We start from the raw sequence: 18,947 nt of genomic DNA, 5'->3' as shown, positions 1-18,947 counted from the left end.
GGTAAGTGATCCGCTCGGAGTGATGTATCCATCACGGCTGAATGCCAAAAGTCTGAAATTATTTTCACTTATTTTGGTCTTTTTCCGGTGAAACATTTTTTTCATGCAAGGACTTGCCTCAATAATAAAATAATATTTTGTCCAAAAATATTCTTAAAAACAAGCTTTATATTTGTGAGAAAAACTTCATTAGTACGATAGTATTACAGTTCTTACACCATTGCTTTAACGTGTCAGCCTCACAGTGGGGTATCTGGGTTCAAATGCAGGCAAAGTCCACCTGTGTAGAGTATGCATTTTCTGCCCGGGCCTACGTGGGTTTTGTTCAGGGACTCTGGCTTCCTCCCTCATTCCAAAGTCAAGCATGGTAGGCTGAGGGGACACTCTAAAAATTGTCCGTTGGTGTGAGTGTGGGCGTGAGTGGTGGCTTGTCTTCTAGTGCCCCGCGCTTGGCTGACCATCTATTCAGGGTGTCTCTCACCCCTTGTCATCTTGGATCTCCAGCACTTCCGCAATCCTAGTGAGGATAAAGCGGTTCAGAAAATGAGGTGAAACACCGTTGTTTGTGAAGCGAAAAAAAGTACACTGCGGAAGTGGTTGTAAAAACTACGTCATTGACTGCTTGGCTAATTTACCGAAAGCACTTGAATGCACCATCTGCGTACAACGGTGTTGCATTCAACAGACTTGTCAAGAGGACCATTCTTACTATTAGATTAAATAGAGTCATTTGTCATTTCCGTGAAAACTGAGCGTGTTGAAGTTTCGTGTCGCCAGTTCGAGCGTGAGGACTGAGCAGCAAATAAACACCTGGGCGAAAGAGTCCAGAGATCCCGTCACTTGTCTGCATGATGTCAAAATTACCAGGCAACATAGGTGCGTCGGTGTTTGGGGACAAGTCGCTGGACTTTTACCGGGACCCGGTGCTCTTCTGCCGGGAGAAGATGGAGAAGCATGGCAGCAGGGTGTTTCAAAGTCGGTTGATGAACCGACCGACCGCCTTCGTGTGTTCGGCGCAGGGCATGAAAGAGCTGCTGTGCGGTACGTAGCTCGCACTTGCCTTGTAATTTAATACCAGACTGTAGAGCTAATTTAGAAATTGATTAAATATGTATTACAATCGGATACAATGTACATGAAATTAGACGCGTCCGTATAGACTTTGTCTCCTCCACGTATCCTAATTTCAAGTTCACAGGTGAAAAAGTTGTAGTAATCGTATTATAACTACTAAGTAATGAGGGCCATCTCTCATGTGAGAGACTCGTGATGGTGCCAAAGGGGTTATGCGGGGGTGGGGATGATGTTACTCTTGAATTTGGTTAACACTGAATATGTTAATGTCAAAAATAAGCAAATGCAAGTTATATGACGGGTGGCCTTGTTGATGAGTGGTTAGCGTGTCAGCCTCACAGTTGGAGACCTGGATTCAAATCCAGATCGGTCCACTAGTGGGGAGTTTGCATGTTCTCCCCGGACCTGCGTGGGTTTTCTATGGGTACTCCGGTTTCCTTGCTCATTCCAAAGTCATGCATGGTAGGCTGAGTGGACACTCTAAATCAGGGGTGGGCAAACTTTTCGGCCCGTGGGCCACATTGACTTTAAACATTTGACAGATGGGCCGGGTCAGCACAAGATACGATACATGTAAAAAAACTGCATCCGTTAACAGTACATATGAAACAGAAAAAAAGGACTAGAGTATTTACATACTCATCAGTCATCATTAAAGTAAAAAGTATAAAGTACAAAGTAGAGTAAAAAGGAATGTATTAAGAAGTATTAAAAAGTAATTAAAAAAAGATAGAAGGGCTGTAAAACACGAAAAACAAATAAGTGTGGACAGAGCTACTGCCACTAGCTCCCGCGTGACGGCGCCATCTTGGAAAAAACAAACAAAAAAACATTATTTGGACAACGTCAGTGAGTCGGATTAAAAAGCCTAACGGGCCGTATGTGGCCCGCGGGCCGTAGTTTGCCCATGTCTGCTCTAAATTGTCCCTAAGTATGAGTGTGAGCGTGAATGGTTATTTTTCACCTAGTGCCCTGTGATTGGCTGGCCACCAATTTAGGCTGTCCCCCGCCTCTGGACCGAAGTCAGCTGGGATAGGCTCCAGCGACCCTAGTGAGGATAAAGCGGTTCAGAAAACGAGATGAGATGAGAAAATGAGAGATGAGAAGTTATATGATGAATACTTCTTGTATTGAGGCAAAACAACAGTGTAAAGTGTTTTTAACTTGTTTTGGGGGCCTTAAGGTTTTTTTAGGGGGTGCTTAAGACCCCCTAAAAGAGGTCTAGTGAGCAAACAGAAGCAAAACAATTTCCTCCAAAAAAATCTGGTTTGTTTCAGAGAAATCCAATGTATTTCTGAAAGACCCGACGGATCTGATGACCAATATGTATGGTGACACACTTGTTACCACCAATGGTAAAAAATGTCACATGCACTCTCACACAACAATTAACATATATTCTTATATACCGAGTTTTCATCAATATTGTAATTCCATGACTTTATGATATTGTTTCACCAATGTAGTTGAACAAAAGTAGCTTGATAAATCCAATGAACATATACATATTTCTATCCTTCAGGCGAGGCGGCGTGTCTTCTGCGTTTGTCTTTTACCAGCTTGTTCACAGGAAATTGGTTAGAATCCTCAAGGGATTACATCAGCAGGTAGGTGGAGTAGCATTGCTACACACAAGTAACTTATTTGGAGTATGTCATGCAATTTAACATTCTATTACGAAATATAAGAGGTGTCTGTTACAATGTCAATGAATTAAGCAAGTGAATGGAGAACTAATTTTGCAACCATAACACTTCCTTTTTAAAAATAAAGTGACAGAACTAAAACACCTTAACAATACTAATTTTATTGTCATTATCCATTCGCCATCTTATAAATAATACACATTTTATATACAAGTGTACCTGAGCATTTCCATTATTTAAGACTTTTCCCCACGTTTCTTTCGCAGCATATGTGAACACTGTCTCAAGGATCTCGCCCACAGGTACGACACATTTATTGTTTGATAAAGTACACAATAAAACACTGGATAAAATAATCTCACTTAAAAATGGCACAGGTTTTTATTTTTTTTAAATGTTCAATGTTTACTGCTTGTGGAGAGACAAAATAATTAAAGCATTAAAATGGTGAGTGGCAGTCCGGCGAAAGAGTGGGCGGGCCTTTGCATGTGCTCACCCGGCTTGCGTCCTTCTCTGGGTCCTGTGGTCCTCTCCCAAATTCCAAAAACATGCAAATTAGACTGGTTGAACATTCTAAATTGCCCCTAGGTATGAGTGTGAGCGGGAATCGTTGTCTGTCTCCTCGTGCCTTGTGATTGGCTGGGCACCAATTTAGGGTGTCCCCTGCCTTGTGACTGAAGTCAGCTGGAATAGGCTGCTGCAACACTTGTGAGGATAAGAGGTTCAGAAAATGAATGAATGTTAGAATAAAAGGACAAGCCCTGTGTGAGGTGTGTAAGGGTTTGTATTCCTTGCCATTTTAGTAATATAGAAGTATTGCAAAATAATCATAGGACATTTTGTTTTGGAGCATTTGGTGTCTTACGCTCAATTTTTGAGCATTTAGGTTTACTTCCTGCAGATTTGGGTGTATTCCTGGGTCTCTTTTTGGTCATTCTCTGTAATTCCATTTAAATTTTGGAGCATTTAAAAAAATAAACAATGTATTGGCGGGGGGCGGCCCTGGGGTCCGGGGTTCAAGTCCAGGTTAGTCCACCTGTGTGGAGTTTGCATGTTCTCCCGGGCTTTGGTGGTTTTCCTCCAGGTACTCTAGTTTCCTCCCAAATTCCAAAAATATGCATGATAGGCTGATTGGATACTCTAAATTGCCGCTAGGTATGGGTGTGATTGTGCATGGTTGTCCGTCTGCTTGTGCCCTGCGATCATCTGGTCACCAATTCAGGATATCTTTGGCTCGGAGACAGCTGGGATTGGCTCCAGCACCCCCCGTGACCCTAATGAGGATAAAGCGGTTTAGAAAGTGAGATGAAATGAGATATTGTCATGTTTCTAAGTTTTATAGATAATTGAGGTTTTTAATTTTGAGATGGTAGAAGAAAAAACATTTCTTGTTGAGCAAAAAGAATGTTACAACTGACACGCATTACTTTTGTTTTTTAGTGAGCAAACACAGTGCGTGTACAGCACATTTAAGAATCTTGGTACAGAGTTGGTTTTGGGGCTTTTTCTTAATGTGCATGCGAACAAGCAGCCAGAACTTTTCAGGAAAATCACACAGCTTTGCACTCAGCACTGGCATGGTAAGGACAAGAATACCAAGTTTGTTCACAACACTAAAATATGTATTGATATGGATGCATAACATTGATCTTGCTTAATTTAAGCCATATTTGTAATAACTGTGTATACATGTTTGTAAATTTTGAATCATTCCCATGGCATTGACAGCCTGTTTAGCATGCACTTACTCACAAGATATTTGCTTCCCAAGGTCTCATCTCTGCTCCGGTCAATGTGAAAGTTCCTTTGTGGTCATCTGGATTTTCTTTGGCCTTGGAAGCTAGAGACCAGCTGAGGGAAATTATCAATGACAAACTGGTGAATGATGAAGAAGGGTATGTTGGACATGCCGAACTTTCTAAAAAAAAAGTATTTTTTTACTTGAAAGATGTTACTCGTCATGGCTGCTTTCACCTCTCTGTCTCCAGTTTTGTGGGCTCATTGAGGTCTCTACCACTGCCTAGTTCCACATGTGCATCCCGTCATCTCTTGCTCTTCATTTCAGCCCTCATCCCCAAAGCTCTGGCATCATTACTCACGTCATTCACCGTGGCTCTAAGTGGGAAAGAACAGGTATACTGACCTAAAAAAATATTTTCCATGCCACTTATTCTCATAAGGGTGTCAGCCCACTATGGGCACCAGGCAGGGGACAACCTGAATTGGTGGCCAGCCAATTGCAGAGCACAAGGAGATGGACAGTCACGCTCACACTTACACCCAGGGACAATTTAGACAGTTCATCCAGCCTACTCTGCATTTTTTGGGATGTGGGAGGAAACCAGAGTATCTGGAGAAAACCCATGCAAGACCACAAAATGTAAAAGCAAATGCAAAACAAGAATGTCCAGATCCAACTCATACGTTCATCTTCCTCTCTGCTTATCCACACAAAGGCCGTGGAGGTGCTGGAACCTATCACAGCCAAAGATAGGCAGCAGGTGGGGGACACCCCATATTGGTTGCCAGCCAATTGCAGGTCACACCACCATCGAGTGGCAATTGAACCCAGACTATCCGTATCAAAGTCAGGTGGAAAAACCACTGCACCAGCAAGTGGCCCATGTCTCATCTCATCTCATTTTCGGAACAGCTTTATCCTCATTAGGGTCACAGAGGGTTCTGGAACATATCCCAGCTGACTCCGGGCCACAGGCGATCTTAGGGCATAAGGAGACGGACAACCATGCACACTCACACCCATAACTAGGGGCAATTTAGAGTGTCCAATCAGACTACCTTGCATGTTTTTGGAATGTGGGAGGAAACCTCAGTACCCAGAGGAAGCCCACTTAGACCAGGGTAGAACATGCAAACTCCATACTGGTGGACATGATCTGAATTTGAACCCAGGACCCCAGAGCTGCGAGGCCGACACGCTAACCACTCACTCCACCGGCCCGCCAAGTGGCTTATGTTCAACAAATAAAAATATTTGTGGTGTTTAACGAATGATCTAATTCATATTGCATCATATCTTACATGTCGAATTGACATTTTGTTTGGCAATGAGCGGCCGTTTTGGCTGACTGAAGCCTGATACTTGTGGCAGCCCTTTTAATTCGTTGTAGGTAATCGGGTTGTTTGAGCCTGCAGTCTCAGAGCTTGTCTTGCCATGCCAATGGTAAGACTCCTTCAAAAAGATAGTGCTTCTTCTGCATACGTTTCTATAGTTGGGTTTGACAAAAATCATGTTTACATTGAACAGTCAAATGTCAAGCTGTCTAACATCTAAGGGAGGAAGTTTGTCAGGCTTTATCTTTTTTTGTTAATAACAACTTACGTTTCTGCACCCACCCTCCCTTGTGTCCGCTGTTTTCCGTTTTTACACCCAAAAATGTATAACAAATATTAAGACTTATTTTTAAGGTTCTTTTTCCGAATACAAACAGGTATTGAAACTCTTTCAGGAGGAAAGTCGAAGACGAGCTATTGTGGACGGTGATTATCTGGAAAGTGTCTTGCTGGAAGTTCAAAGACTCTGGCCTCCTTTCATTGGTGGCCGCAGGATAGCAGAACAGGTCAGAATCACACATATAGTAATTCTCATTCTCACATTCATTCATTTTCTAAACTGTCTATCCTCACAACGGTCGTAGGGGATACTGTAGCCTATCCCAGCCAACTATGCACACCAAGAGGGCGATTGGTCGTTAGCTAATCACAGGGCACAAGGAGACAGACAACAATTCACACACTCTCATACCTTGTGGCAATTTCAAGTGATCACCCAATCTACCATGCATGTTTTTGGAATGTGGGGAGGAAACCGTATTACCCGGAGATAACCCTTACAAGCACGGAGGAACATGCAAACGCCAGACAGTGAGGATCCACCTGGGATCGAATCCTCAAAACTCTGGGTCTGACACGCTAACCACCGCTTCACCGGGCGAGCCTTATTCTAACGTATTTTGTTGGGGAAAATAGGTGTCTCCTGTTTGACTTTTTTTGTGAAGTGGTTATATGGCAAGTGTGTCCAGGTCAAACATCGCAAATTTGTGCGTGTCATCTTTGGTCACGTGGTGACTGTTTGAACAGGATAAACAAATATACTCTGTTCAAGCTTGTGTTTAGTTTATGTTAGAAAGCAGGCCTAAAGCTCATTTTCAAATAATCACGTGTATTGTTTGAAAAGGGGAACATTTTAAGATATGGAATATAAGACCTGAAAAATACTACGAATCTTCTATAGTTTACTACGGTAGTCTTTACCATACTACTAAAAACGCATTTTGTATCAAAAACTACGATAAAATCCAATCCAACAGCCGGTTTTTGGTGTTTTTTCAGAGGGATGGATCAAATTAATTTGTTTGTTTGTTCGTTTGTATGGGAAACGTTCGTTCGAGTTACGAGAATATCGACATACGAGCTCACTCCCACAACGAATTAAGCTTGTATCTCAAGGTAAACTGTACAGTAATACTTTGACATACAAGTGCCTGACATACAAGGAATTTGAGATACAAGTAAAATTCCGAGCAAATATTTACTTTGAGATACGAGACAAATCTTGAGATCCGAGAATACGAGACAGCCAGGTGGCCAGGCCGCTAAAGGCTGCTCATCATTTCAGCGGACTGTCTTCCTTGCCTTGTCTCTTTTTCGATTTGTATGAACACTGGTTGCACTTTTCCCATGTTTTTTTTGCTTTACTCAGTGCAGAATTAAGGGAAACATAATGGCTCCAAAGCAAGCCGAAGCAATGAAGGGTATTGCGAAGAAAAGGTGTACTGTATGTATGGTGAACTATTTTCCTGTAGATGGCAACCTAATGCTGTAAATGTCGGTGACCAACGAGACCTCCCAAAAAATAGTTGGTTTCGAAACCATTCAACCTCCACTGCCATATAGAGTCAATTTCACTCATAAACTGACTGTGAATTGTTTTATTTAAGTGATAAATTATTATTATTATTACTACGGTGGCCCGGCAGAATGGAGTAGGGGTACTCGGTTCAAATCCAGGTCTGTCCACCTGTGTGGAGTTAGCATATTCTCTCCGAGCTTGTGGCAGTTTTCTCCGGGTACTCCGGTTTCCTCCCAAATTTCTAAAACATGCATAGTAGGCTGATTGGACACTCTAAATCGCCCTTTGGTATAAGTGTGAGCATGAACGGTTGTTTGTCACCTTGTGCCCTGCAATTGGCTGGCCACCAATTCAGGGTGTCCCTCGCCTCTGGCCTGAAGTCAGCTGGGATAGGCTCCAGCACCCCCCGTGACCCTAGTGAGGATGAAGTGGTTCAGAAAATGAGATGAAATTATTATTATTTCATTTTATAGTAAATAAATATATTGTTTGAGTGGCCCCTTTTTCAACTCTTCAACTCATGAAAACAATGAATGGAAACTTTTAGTGGTCCCTAGTCATCCCCTTACTTGCCACTCTTACTGAAATACTTGTATACTTGTAATACTAGTACATGACTAAAAACCTTTATTCATATGAAAATATAAACACAAAAACACATCAATATCAATTACAATGTCATTTTAAATGGTCACTTACATATAGAATTAATTGAACTATTATTAAGTTTACATGGACTCTTCACATGAGCGTCAGCAGAATAATGACTTTGAAGATATTCCATGTCACTCCAAGTCATCTCCTGTGCACGCACCAAATTTATTTTGATTTTGGCGACCTCATCAAGCATGTTTACGCAACAGTCCAATCCGAGGCATCGATCCGGCTGTGTGATCGATCCATTCCGCTCCCCCGGACGGAAGTCGGAGAGGTTGCCGCTGGGGGTTATGTGCACTCGTGGTGACATGAAGTCAAGCGGAAAGTCATTTGTCACTTCTAGGAAATGATTCAGTACACTTTGATTGGTGCCGACCTCTGTGGAACGCGGACTCGTGACGTAAATGTTTTTCTATCATTCTGGAAAGGGGAGGCACTTGTACAAACTAATGAAGATTGGATTTCATTTGTGCGCAGCATAAAACCGACTCTCTTAACCTGCATGTACCATTTCATAATTTGAATTTAGCAAAATTCAAAACATTTCAAATATTTTCAGCTGTGCTTTTCATTTCATAAAATTTAAAATATCCTTTGTTGGATGAGTGGACCTCTCTCTTTCTCTCTCAACACTTAGGAAAACTGTCTCATAAACCCCTAAACAAATGTATAAGGAGCATAATGATGAGCTTTGTGCCATGTGTGGGTGTGAGTGACTAAGTGACAAACAGTGTTCCTGGTAACGTGCAAAAAATAGAAGCACCATCAAGTGGAACTAAAATATACGACAGTTTTTGCAAACTTCAGTATGTGTGTGGTTATGTGTGTATGTTAAATGAAACTAAATGAAATACAAATCGACAGTCATGTCACATTGAGAAGAAGAAAGAATGGTTTGTATCAGATTTTTCACTACAGCAAACAGAGGTCAGGTTAGAAATGACTTTGGCGCTAAAAGAAAAAGGAACAGTGATAATGTTGGGTAGAAGTCCATCAGTGATGTGACTAATGGATACAGTGAAATCTTGTGTTTGGAGTCCAAGAGACTGGTTGAATGGACGTTTTGCCTCAAGGTGACTCTTTTCTCAGCAGCCCTGTGCGAAAAAAGGTCTCACGAGTGTTGCGGGGGCTCTGGGACCTATATCATCCAACCGTGGGCAGTAGATGAGGTACACCCTAAGTTGGTTGCCAGCCAATTGCATGGCTCGGCTCAATGACAAACAACCAATGACTAATAGATCGACACTATTTAAAGTATCCAGCCTAGCAGACATGTTTTTTTTTTTTTTTTGTATTTAGGAGGAAATCGGATCAGCCAAAGGATGACTACGGCACTAAAAGTGTTAAAGACAATCCTGAAATCATTTTTTTTACCAATGTAATAAAAATGGGCCGAAATTTTTCCTTCATTCTTTTTCCAGACTGCTCATCTTCACAATGGTTGCGAGGGGTGCTGGAGGCTATCCCAGCTAACTATGGCCACCTGTCACACACCCATACCTAGGGCCAATTAGAGTGCTCAACCAGCCGACCCTGCATGTTTTTGGGAAATAGGAGGAAGCCTGGGAAAACTCTATAGAGTGATTGCCCACCTGGGATAAAACCCTCGACCCTAGAACTGTGAGGCCGACGCCAATTGCCTACTGGGTCCGACTGCATTTTATGAACACAAAATGTTGCAAAACGTACACGGAATGGTACTAATCCTTTTAGTGTGATTGTGCGTTTGTGTGCAGGACACTACCCTTGCAGGCTTTCATGTCCCAAAGGGTTATGGCACCATCTATATCAGTCACGCTGTCCATAGGGACCCGCAGGTGTTCGAGAAGCCTGACAACTTTTTGCCAGAGAGATGGAGCGGAAGGTCAGTATCACAGTTTTTGTCTAATATGCCATATATTCAAGTTTATCAGTAAGCGTATTGATGAAACTCACATGCAGGAAATCAATTTAACCGGAAATACTTAAGATCTGTGCCGTGTTTAATAAATAAGCTTAAGTACCGTATTTATTAGCATATAAGCTGCTTTTGTCAGACCAAAAGATGATGACTAAATTGAAGGTACGGCTTACATGCGCATAAAAACATGACTTGCAAAAAAACATGACTTGCAAAAAAACTGCAATTTGGCAGTGCTGTGACATGATGACGTCACGACAAAATGGCGCCCGTGTGTGCGCCGTGACGTCACAACGCAAGAAAATGCCAATACGGTCATTAATTTCAAAATAAAGAAAAACTAAACAGATGAACAACATTTATTTTGATGTCTGTGAATGAAATTTAAAAACTCGAGAAATTGTCAAATTCCCCAAAAATTTCAAGGCAACTTTCAGGGTGCGGTAAATGAAAGTGGGTCAAAGCATTATGTGTTTCTAATATGCCACACTAGAAAAGATAACTAAAATGTCAGTCATTTGCATTGCCGATATAACATTGGACAGCTACTATAATTTATGTTTGTATTGGGAAACACTCACTTAGTGGAGTAGCAACACTAATTTCGTTATATGCAGTTGTTGTATAATGATAATAAAGGCTTTTGTCTATTGACATGAAAAAATAATGTTCTAAACCCTGTGATAGTATTCAAAAATAACCTTTGTTGTTTTTCAATGTTTAATGTCCTGAACTGACTCTAAACGGTCTATTTGAAAGTCAAATGACATTGTTTCCTTTGGACCGGATGCAGATACAGTTGTGGTCAAAAGTTTACATACACTTATGAAGAACATAATGTCATGGCTCTTTTGAGTTACCAGTTATTTCTACAACTCAGATTTTTCTCTGATAGAGTGATTGGAACAGATACTTCTTTGTCACAAAAAACATTCATGAAGTTTGGTTCATTATGACTTTATTGTGGGTTAACAGAAAAAGTGATCAAATCTGCTGGGTCAAAAATATACATACAGCAGCGCTAATATTTGGTAACATGTCCCTTAGCCATTTTCACTTCAATTAGGCGCTTTTGGTAGCTTTCTATGTCACCAAAATTGCTAATTCGTGATGCTGTTTGTATATTTTTGACCCAGCAGATTTGATCACTTTTTTTCTGTTCACCCATAATAAAGTCATAAAAGAACCAAACTTCAATAATGTTTTTTGTGACAAAGAAGTATCTGTTCCAATCACTCTATCCGAGAAAAATCAGATTTGTAGAAATAACTGGAAACTCGAGAGCCATGACATTATGTTCTTCACAAGTGTATGTAAACTTTTGACCACAACTGTAGGTTAACACCCCCTGAGCCCACAATCTGAGCCAGTCGTCAGCTGTGTAGAAAGACAAATTAGATTACTGCTCAATAATACACTTCATACAGAGGGAAAGCAGCATCCCTTTTAACCAGATCAGGTTGGTTTACTATTTTTCATTCTCAGTCTACAGAGCTTCCATTCATTCACTGCTACCATTCACCTGGATATTTTCATTCATACGCTTTCATTCAGCAAAGATACAAAAGCTACGAACGTGTCTTTGCTGTGCCTGCCACTATGGTAGAAAGTCACCTGATGTTGTGTCTACCATTCGGGGATGTCCCAGTGTGTTTATGTGTTTCATTATGTGTTCACGGGGTGGGGGGGGAAAGCCATTTTCTCTCCAAAAATTCCTTGTGGAATGGGACAGAATGCAGAAAAATGAGTCTAGGGCCTAGACTCATTTTTCTGCATTCTGTCCCAGGATTGGCCTAGACTCTAGGCCAATCCTGTTTTTCCCCCTTTGTGAGCACAGCTCAGCTCGTAATGAAAACTGGATAAACTGTAAAATATCCTATATAAATTTTGGATTTTCCTCATCAATAAAAAAAAAACCACCATGTAATGGTCCCATACTAAATGTGAATATCTGGTCTCATCCCTTTTATATTTGGGCAATACTAATATGTACATTATTACATTTTATATGTAGCATACCAATTCATCAAAACAAAAATGTTTGGCTCAATTCCTTGTCAGACCAAATAGATTGAGTAACAGCTTCTTCCACGAAAAAAAAAAAAAAAAAGAATAGAGCTCTCATGGAAATTGGCGACCTCACGCTTGCTTTCGGGATTTCCCTATCTCTTTCTGTGTTTGTTTGGGGGCGTGTGCATGTGTGTGTAAAATGCATCTTTTTACTTATTTTTTTCTAATGATATATTTTGGGAAAATAGTAGAGTCGGGGGCTGCTTGTCGTAGTTGTCCTATCGACTGATTAATTGGTCCATATATAAAGCGCACTGGATTATATATTATGTGGAAAAAAACTATCTTTAAGCCTATTTTTCCGTACTTTGTGAAACCTGTAGCGTCTGCCAGAGGGCAGCAGCTGGAGCAGGTTATGACCAGGGTGGTATGGGTCCCCGACAATGTTCCTGGCTCTGCTGATGTAGCGAGGACTGGCAATGTCTTCCAGTGAGAGCAGCCAATGATCTTCTGGGCAGTGTTAATCACTCAGCTTGGCCTTTTTTGTCTGCTGCCATGCTCTAGATCATTTGTGTTGGTTGTTTGTAATAGTAGCTCATGAGGGGAAAAAGTGACAATGGCATCGCCCCAAGCATTGTATTTTTTCATTAAATGGTAACTCGTCTTATACTTGTACTGCGTCTATCCACCTTCATGGCACTAAAGGAGTTTTAATGTTAAGATTTAGAATGGAATATACATCTCTCCACACTTATGTACTAAATGTTTGATTGATTATGTTGGATTTCTTCAGAATTTTCTGCTACATATCCTGATTTTTCACAATCAGTCTTCTTGTGCTTTAAGCTATTATTGAGGGAGGCAAGAACTCTCATAAGGTCTGACACACTGTCACACATGCCTACACACGTACACTTACACAGTACTTGCTAATGCTTCCTGTTTTCCATTAATCAGAGCTCAGATTTCAGGATACATTAGTATTGATCGAGATGGGTAGGTGCTCTGCATCAAGATATTGTTGTTATCCCTATTACCATTCCTTTTTTAAAAAGTCAAGTTATTGTATAAAGTTTTATTATATATATATATATATATATATATATATATATATATATATATATATATATATATATATATATATATATATATATATATATATATATATATATATATATATATATATATATATATATATATATATATATATATATATATATATATATATATATATATATATATATATATATATATATATATATATATATATATATACACACACACACACATACATATTCAAATACCTATACCTCTACCTATACCCATATATAGGACCCATTAGTATTTAGAATTGTATTATCTGACGGTTCTCATTCAGTGTCATTTTTATTATGGCTCAAAACAAGGACATGGCATTTAGGATTACATCAAAACCACAACAAAAAGATGGCTGACATATTGATTTTCTGTGCCTCTTATCCTCAGAAGGGTTGCAGGAGATACTGGACTACCTAGCTATGCGCGGCCTGAATTGGTTCCCTGGCTAACAAATTCATTCACTCATTTATTTTCGGAACCGCTTTATCCTCACTAAGGTCGCGGGAGTGGGGAGGAGCCTATTCCAGCTGACTTCGGGCCAGAGGTGCGAATAACCGTGAATCGGTGGCCAGCCGATCGCAGGGCACAGGCAGATGGACAACCATTTGCACTCACACCCGTACCTAGGGACAATTTAGAGTGTCCAAAAAGCCTACCATGGATGTCTTTGGAATGTGAGAGTACCCGAAAAAAAACCACGCAGGCCCGAGGGAACATGAAAACTCCACACAGGTGGACCGATCTAAATTTGAACCCTAGATCCCAGAGCTGTGAGACTGACGTGCTAACCACTCAACCCGCCGGGCCGCTTGGCTGACATATGTAAAGCCAAAATAGACTGTTAATGAGAAATGTACTGGTTCTTTATGTACCAGTCTTAATGTGGTAGTAGCATGTGTTACACAGTACGTCTTAGAATCTAATAATTCTGTTGATCTCACAGCATGACGCAGCTGGATGTGGACACTCGCCTAGAAAACTATTTAATTGTTTGTCCTTTAGCCCTCTCTACACATATTTTGCCTTAGTCAGCAAACATTTAAATGTTTTTTTTTCCATAGGAATGCTGACCACAAGCACTTCCTTTGTTCCTTTGGCAGTGGCTCTCGAAACTGCATCGGTATGAAACTTACAGACATCTTCCTTAAGGTGAGAAAGAATTAAAAATGCACCACCATCATATTTGAATACAATACTTTTTTTTAACATAACTTGATGAAAAACACAATTATATTTAATTATGACACTGATCTCAAAACAGTCGTGACTTATTGATTTAATGGAAATTTGTTGTGGTTGTGTGTAAACAATATCGAAGAGCAAACCTCGATTCCCAGGTGTAGAACTTCCACTTGAAATCATTAACCAATTTCAAAGGCAGCAATCACCAAAGCCACAATCACAATTCTCATGAGATATCGCAACGTGTGCAAATGGATATACTGTATACAGTAAACGAGGCCAAAACAAGAAAAACAGGATGGTGGGACTTTTGAGTACCCTGTAGAGCAAAGTGATATTTGCTCACACTCGACTACAGCATTCATTAGGAGGGTATTGCCCTGAAATTGTATTATGACATTGCCAATAGGGCAAAGGCTAAGTATTGTAATACACATTGCTATATATTGGGAATCACTTTCCATTTGAATGAACAAAAATTAAAACAACATTTAACTACAGTAAAGATTTTTTGGTGCACAAGGAACAAGACGACCGTAGTTTCTTTTCTTGTAAAAATATAGCTGTCGACTTCCTATCGTCATGCCATTTTCACGGCCGTATCTACGGTGTAAATCCATCTTAATGTTGATTCATTATTTTTTATTCCTCCTGAATTGTGTGGCTGTAGAGGAAGCAATATTTCACCCTAGAAGAAGAATGACCAAGAAGCATGTTTAGCCATTTTTACCTGCAGTATTTGTTATCATTTATTCATTTAAAGCTGTTTTAGGCTGGATTTAAAGCCCTTTTAGTGTATTATGGTGCTTCTATGGATGTTTTTAACGGGGAAATGACTCCCCTGGGGTTGGTTCGATTGTCTTAAAAGCTCCAGTATCCAACGTCCTTCGGCTCACTATCCGGTTGGCTAACTCTACGTTGGGCCAGATGCCCCCTCGGCGAGATGGCCCTCGCCAGACGTCAGTCGGCTAAACGTCTTTCGGCAACTCGACCGGCCATGCTTTCTATCTAAGCATATGAAAATATTGGCTGATTGCCTTTTTGCAGTATTGGCACCATTAGGATATAGAATCCTGGTTAAAAAGACAAGCATAAAAAATGGCAAAAAGAATCATTGCCTTTGATTTGAAATGATTACCCTGGGAAGTATAGAGGGAGAATAACACTAGCATATTTTAAGTCATTGTTCAACCGAGAACCCTAGGGATTTTAATCATGCTTTTGAAGCTTCAGTATCAAATTTATTATTACCGGATGAGTAACAACCCACATGAAATATCACAGCCATTTATTGTGTTTGCCACTCAATGCTATTCATGGGTTTATAGCTATTAAATAGACAGACTCCCTACACACGCGCAAGAGGGCGTGACCAGTATTAAAAGTAGACCGCCGGGATTTAGGTCATACATGTGACTCATCGCCTTCCCTCACCTCCCCCTCCCTCGTTCTGATCTTCCATCAGTCCTTCCGCCCACTTCATCTGTCTTTCCCCGGCGTTTTCCTCCTTCCCCTCCCCCCTCTATCTGGATCATCTTCATTCATAAATCAGAGGCTGGTGGGCCAACTACGTATGTCTGGAGATTACGGCGTGTTGGCCGCGTGGTTAGATTTGAGCCAATCGAGAAGAGAAGCTTTCATATCAGCATGTGCAATGACAACAGCAAACGTAAGGGGCTTCCTGTGACGTGGACGGAGAGCTACATGGTGACGTCTTATTTACTGAATGAATGATGCTAAATATTGACGTCAGTGGGGAAAAATGAAACCCATTGAGTAAAAGCACTGCTAAAAAGAGGTTGAAAGGCACTTTAGTTTTGACACCATAGATGTACTATGTAGCACGTAAATAAATGGAATATGTTGTGATGTGTTTTGGTACAGGAAGCATGCATATATCTTTTAAAACACTATGACTGGTGTCTGGACCCACCCTCACAAAATCTGGAATACAAATGGCTGCCCGTGTCAAGGCCGGCCAACCCCCTGACCGTCTGCTTCATGGAAATCGATCCTGCCGAAACCGATGGGAGCAACCCCAGGTATAAAGGAAGGGAAACAAACAATTAATAAAAAGCACAGTGCACAATAGACGACGGAAGCAAACCCAAAGATATTTCCGCTGCTGCCCATTGGCAAGACAACCTATGTGGCATCAATGTCATCCTCCTCAGTACACAAAACTAGTAGATTGTAAAATTATTTCTAAATAAGGTTAAAAAGATCAACACAACTATAGTTTCCTCCATGTGATGGTCACTAGAGCCTTGAACATAAATTGTTGTTTCTTTCCTTAGCAGAAGAGTTTTAATTGAATCAGAAGAGAAGCACACATTGAGGTAAACCCTCAGGTTTTCTGCAAAATTGTCCCTCCTTTTTCTCCACGCCTCACCACCTAGCAACCAGCGCTGCTTAGCAACACTCCGTCATACTGACACTGGCTTGCATCCTCTTAGTAGGCTTTCTTTCTTTTACACTCATACCCCAACCCGTTTTTTTTAGGGGTTCACTTGACAACTGAACGTCTTGGCGGTTCATTTGGCAGATTTGTTTTTCTTCATGAATCATCTCTTACATGAGAGCTATTCTTTAGGCAGCTTATACATTATCATATTGAATTAGAAAATAGTTAGTTAGGAATAAAGCATTTTCATTGCTCAAATTTTATCGGTCATGGTTTTTAAATTTACTTTAAAGAGTGATTATAAAATGTATCAATAATTTCTATTTGAAAACTGTAGTTGTTTGTCTTCTGGTTATCATTCAAATATTCTATGTCTTCTGTTACGATTGAGATACAAATACAAGCAGAAAATCCATCAGTGAAAAATGAATGGTAGCTTAGTAAGCTCATGATGCAAATAATTGTCATGTAAAATATACCTTGTACAAAATGAAATGACAGCCATGGAAATTATTTTATATATAAAACCCAACAATTTTCAGCTGAAATATTACATGCGGTGGGCAAGTGGTTAGAGCGTCGGTTTCACAGTTTATTTGAAATATTAAGATTGATATCCAGAGTCCCATGAATAATTTTGTGCTGCAAGAGTAGTGGGATTCATCCACCAGCATCACCTGAAAAAAGTTGATGAGAACAAACCACAGTGACAGTGAGACCTGGAAGGGAGTGATTGGGAAGAATGCCCCTACCGATCGTTGCCTATCGTGGGGGCGATCCCGATCGGTGCCTGTCTCTGGGGTTGAAGTCGCCGAGGTGGTTAAAAAACTCCTTGGTGTCAAGACTTTAAAATTTTGAGAAGGACTGATAAAAATAAAGTCAATGTCATGGCTCACTATTTGAGCTCAAGCCATGTGATATTCTTTTGGATTTTGAACATGTGTGTTTGCGTCTTTACACCTTGTGAGCAATACAATCAACATACTTCAGCAAAGAATGTGGTGAACAAAAAAGATCACAAGTCATATTCAACTGCCACGTGCATATAACATAGCAACATAGGGGAACTTATTGTACAGCAAGCAGCAGCTCAAGTTTTCAATTGTCTGCACACAATCGGTAATTTACACATTCATTGAATAACACATTGCATTCATCTTCCATAGCGCGCATCCTCCTAAGGGTTGCAGGGGTTGCTGGAGCCTATCCCAGCTTGACTGGTCGCAAGTCAGCTCACACATTGAAGTGATACTGTCATCCTGCACCACTTCGTGGCTTCAACAGTCGTGGCTTCACTCTATTGCAGTATTTTATATTAAGTATCCAAATCACATATGTTCATAAAATGTCAAAATTCACGCTGGAACTCAAAAGTGGGACACACTTTTCTTTCCTCCTATCCTCACTCTTGTGTACAACTTGTGTACTTGTATTCTTGTATAGGTACGAAAACATGTAGTATGGTAGTAATGTTTGAGGTGATTCTACTTCACAGTTTTTCGATTATCGTGGCCATTTCTGTTCTCTATTATCCGTGATATTCATGGAATACTGTAGTTATTTTTGTCTTCAATGTTTTGTACATTGCTTAAAGTAAAGTACCTGGTCAGCATAACATTTACTTTTGTGCAGTGGTGTGATTTTTAAAAGGGATTTATTTATATGGCTATTTTAAGCAATCTGAGGGCTATGTAGTTTGTTGCAAATACGCATTCTATGATACATGCCCTGATATAAACGTGGAGCTCAACTGGTAGGACACTTGCACATGGCACAAAAAAGCCAGTGAGCCATTTTAATGAAAAAAGCAAGTTATTGCATGGAACGCTCCTTCCCGCCTTTAACACATTGAGAAGTCAACTAGTTATTTTTTATCACACTTACAAGATTCTTAGTTAGCTTTTGTCTATATCGCCTAACTGTGAACTTATTAAAAGTGCACATAATCACCACTCAAAATAGTGAGTATTCAGTATGCATGGCCCATTGTTGGAGTCGAATCAAGTCAGAGTCACATGATTATGTGGTTCTGCCAATACTGAGTCGCCATCCGATGCTTTGGAAATATACTGAGACAAAAATTGTACTTTTATCCAATTTCAA

The 18,947-nt window shown here is 40.4% G+C and overlaps 1 protein-coding gene across 1 annotated transcript; it reads left to right on the top strand.

Moving 5' to 3' along the window:
• The first annotated feature begins 407 nt into the window (after positions 1-407).
• LOC144210538 (putative cytochrome P450 120) lies at positions 408-18,691 on the top strand. The gene is made up of 12 exons (XM_077737254.1): positions 408-1,041; positions 2,352-2,429; positions 2,597-2,681; positions 2,987-3,022; positions 4,161-4,300; positions 4,492-4,615; positions 4,709-4,853; positions 6,191-6,301; positions 9,987-10,114; positions 14,320-14,407; positions 16,325-16,482; positions 16,738-18,691. The coding sequence occupies exons 1-12, from the start codon at positions 849-851 to the stop codon at positions 16,781-16,783; spliced, it is 1,332 nt and encodes a 443-aa protein (XP_077593380.1). The 5' UTR covers positions 408-848; the 3' UTR covers positions 16,784-18,691.
• The last annotated feature ends 256 nt before the right edge of the window (positions 18,692-18,947 follow it).

Source organism: Stigmatopora nigra, chromosome 17 (genome assembly GCF_051989575.1).
Source record: "Stigmatopora nigra isolate UIUO_SnigA chromosome 17, RoL_Snig_1.1, whole genome shotgun sequence".
Lineage (NCBI taxonomy): Eukaryota > Metazoa > Chordata > Actinopteri > Syngnathiformes > Syngnathidae > Stigmatopora > Stigmatopora nigra.
The sequence above is the reverse complement of the archived record's forward strand: the minus strand, read 5'-3'. Positions and strand labels throughout refer to the sequence as shown.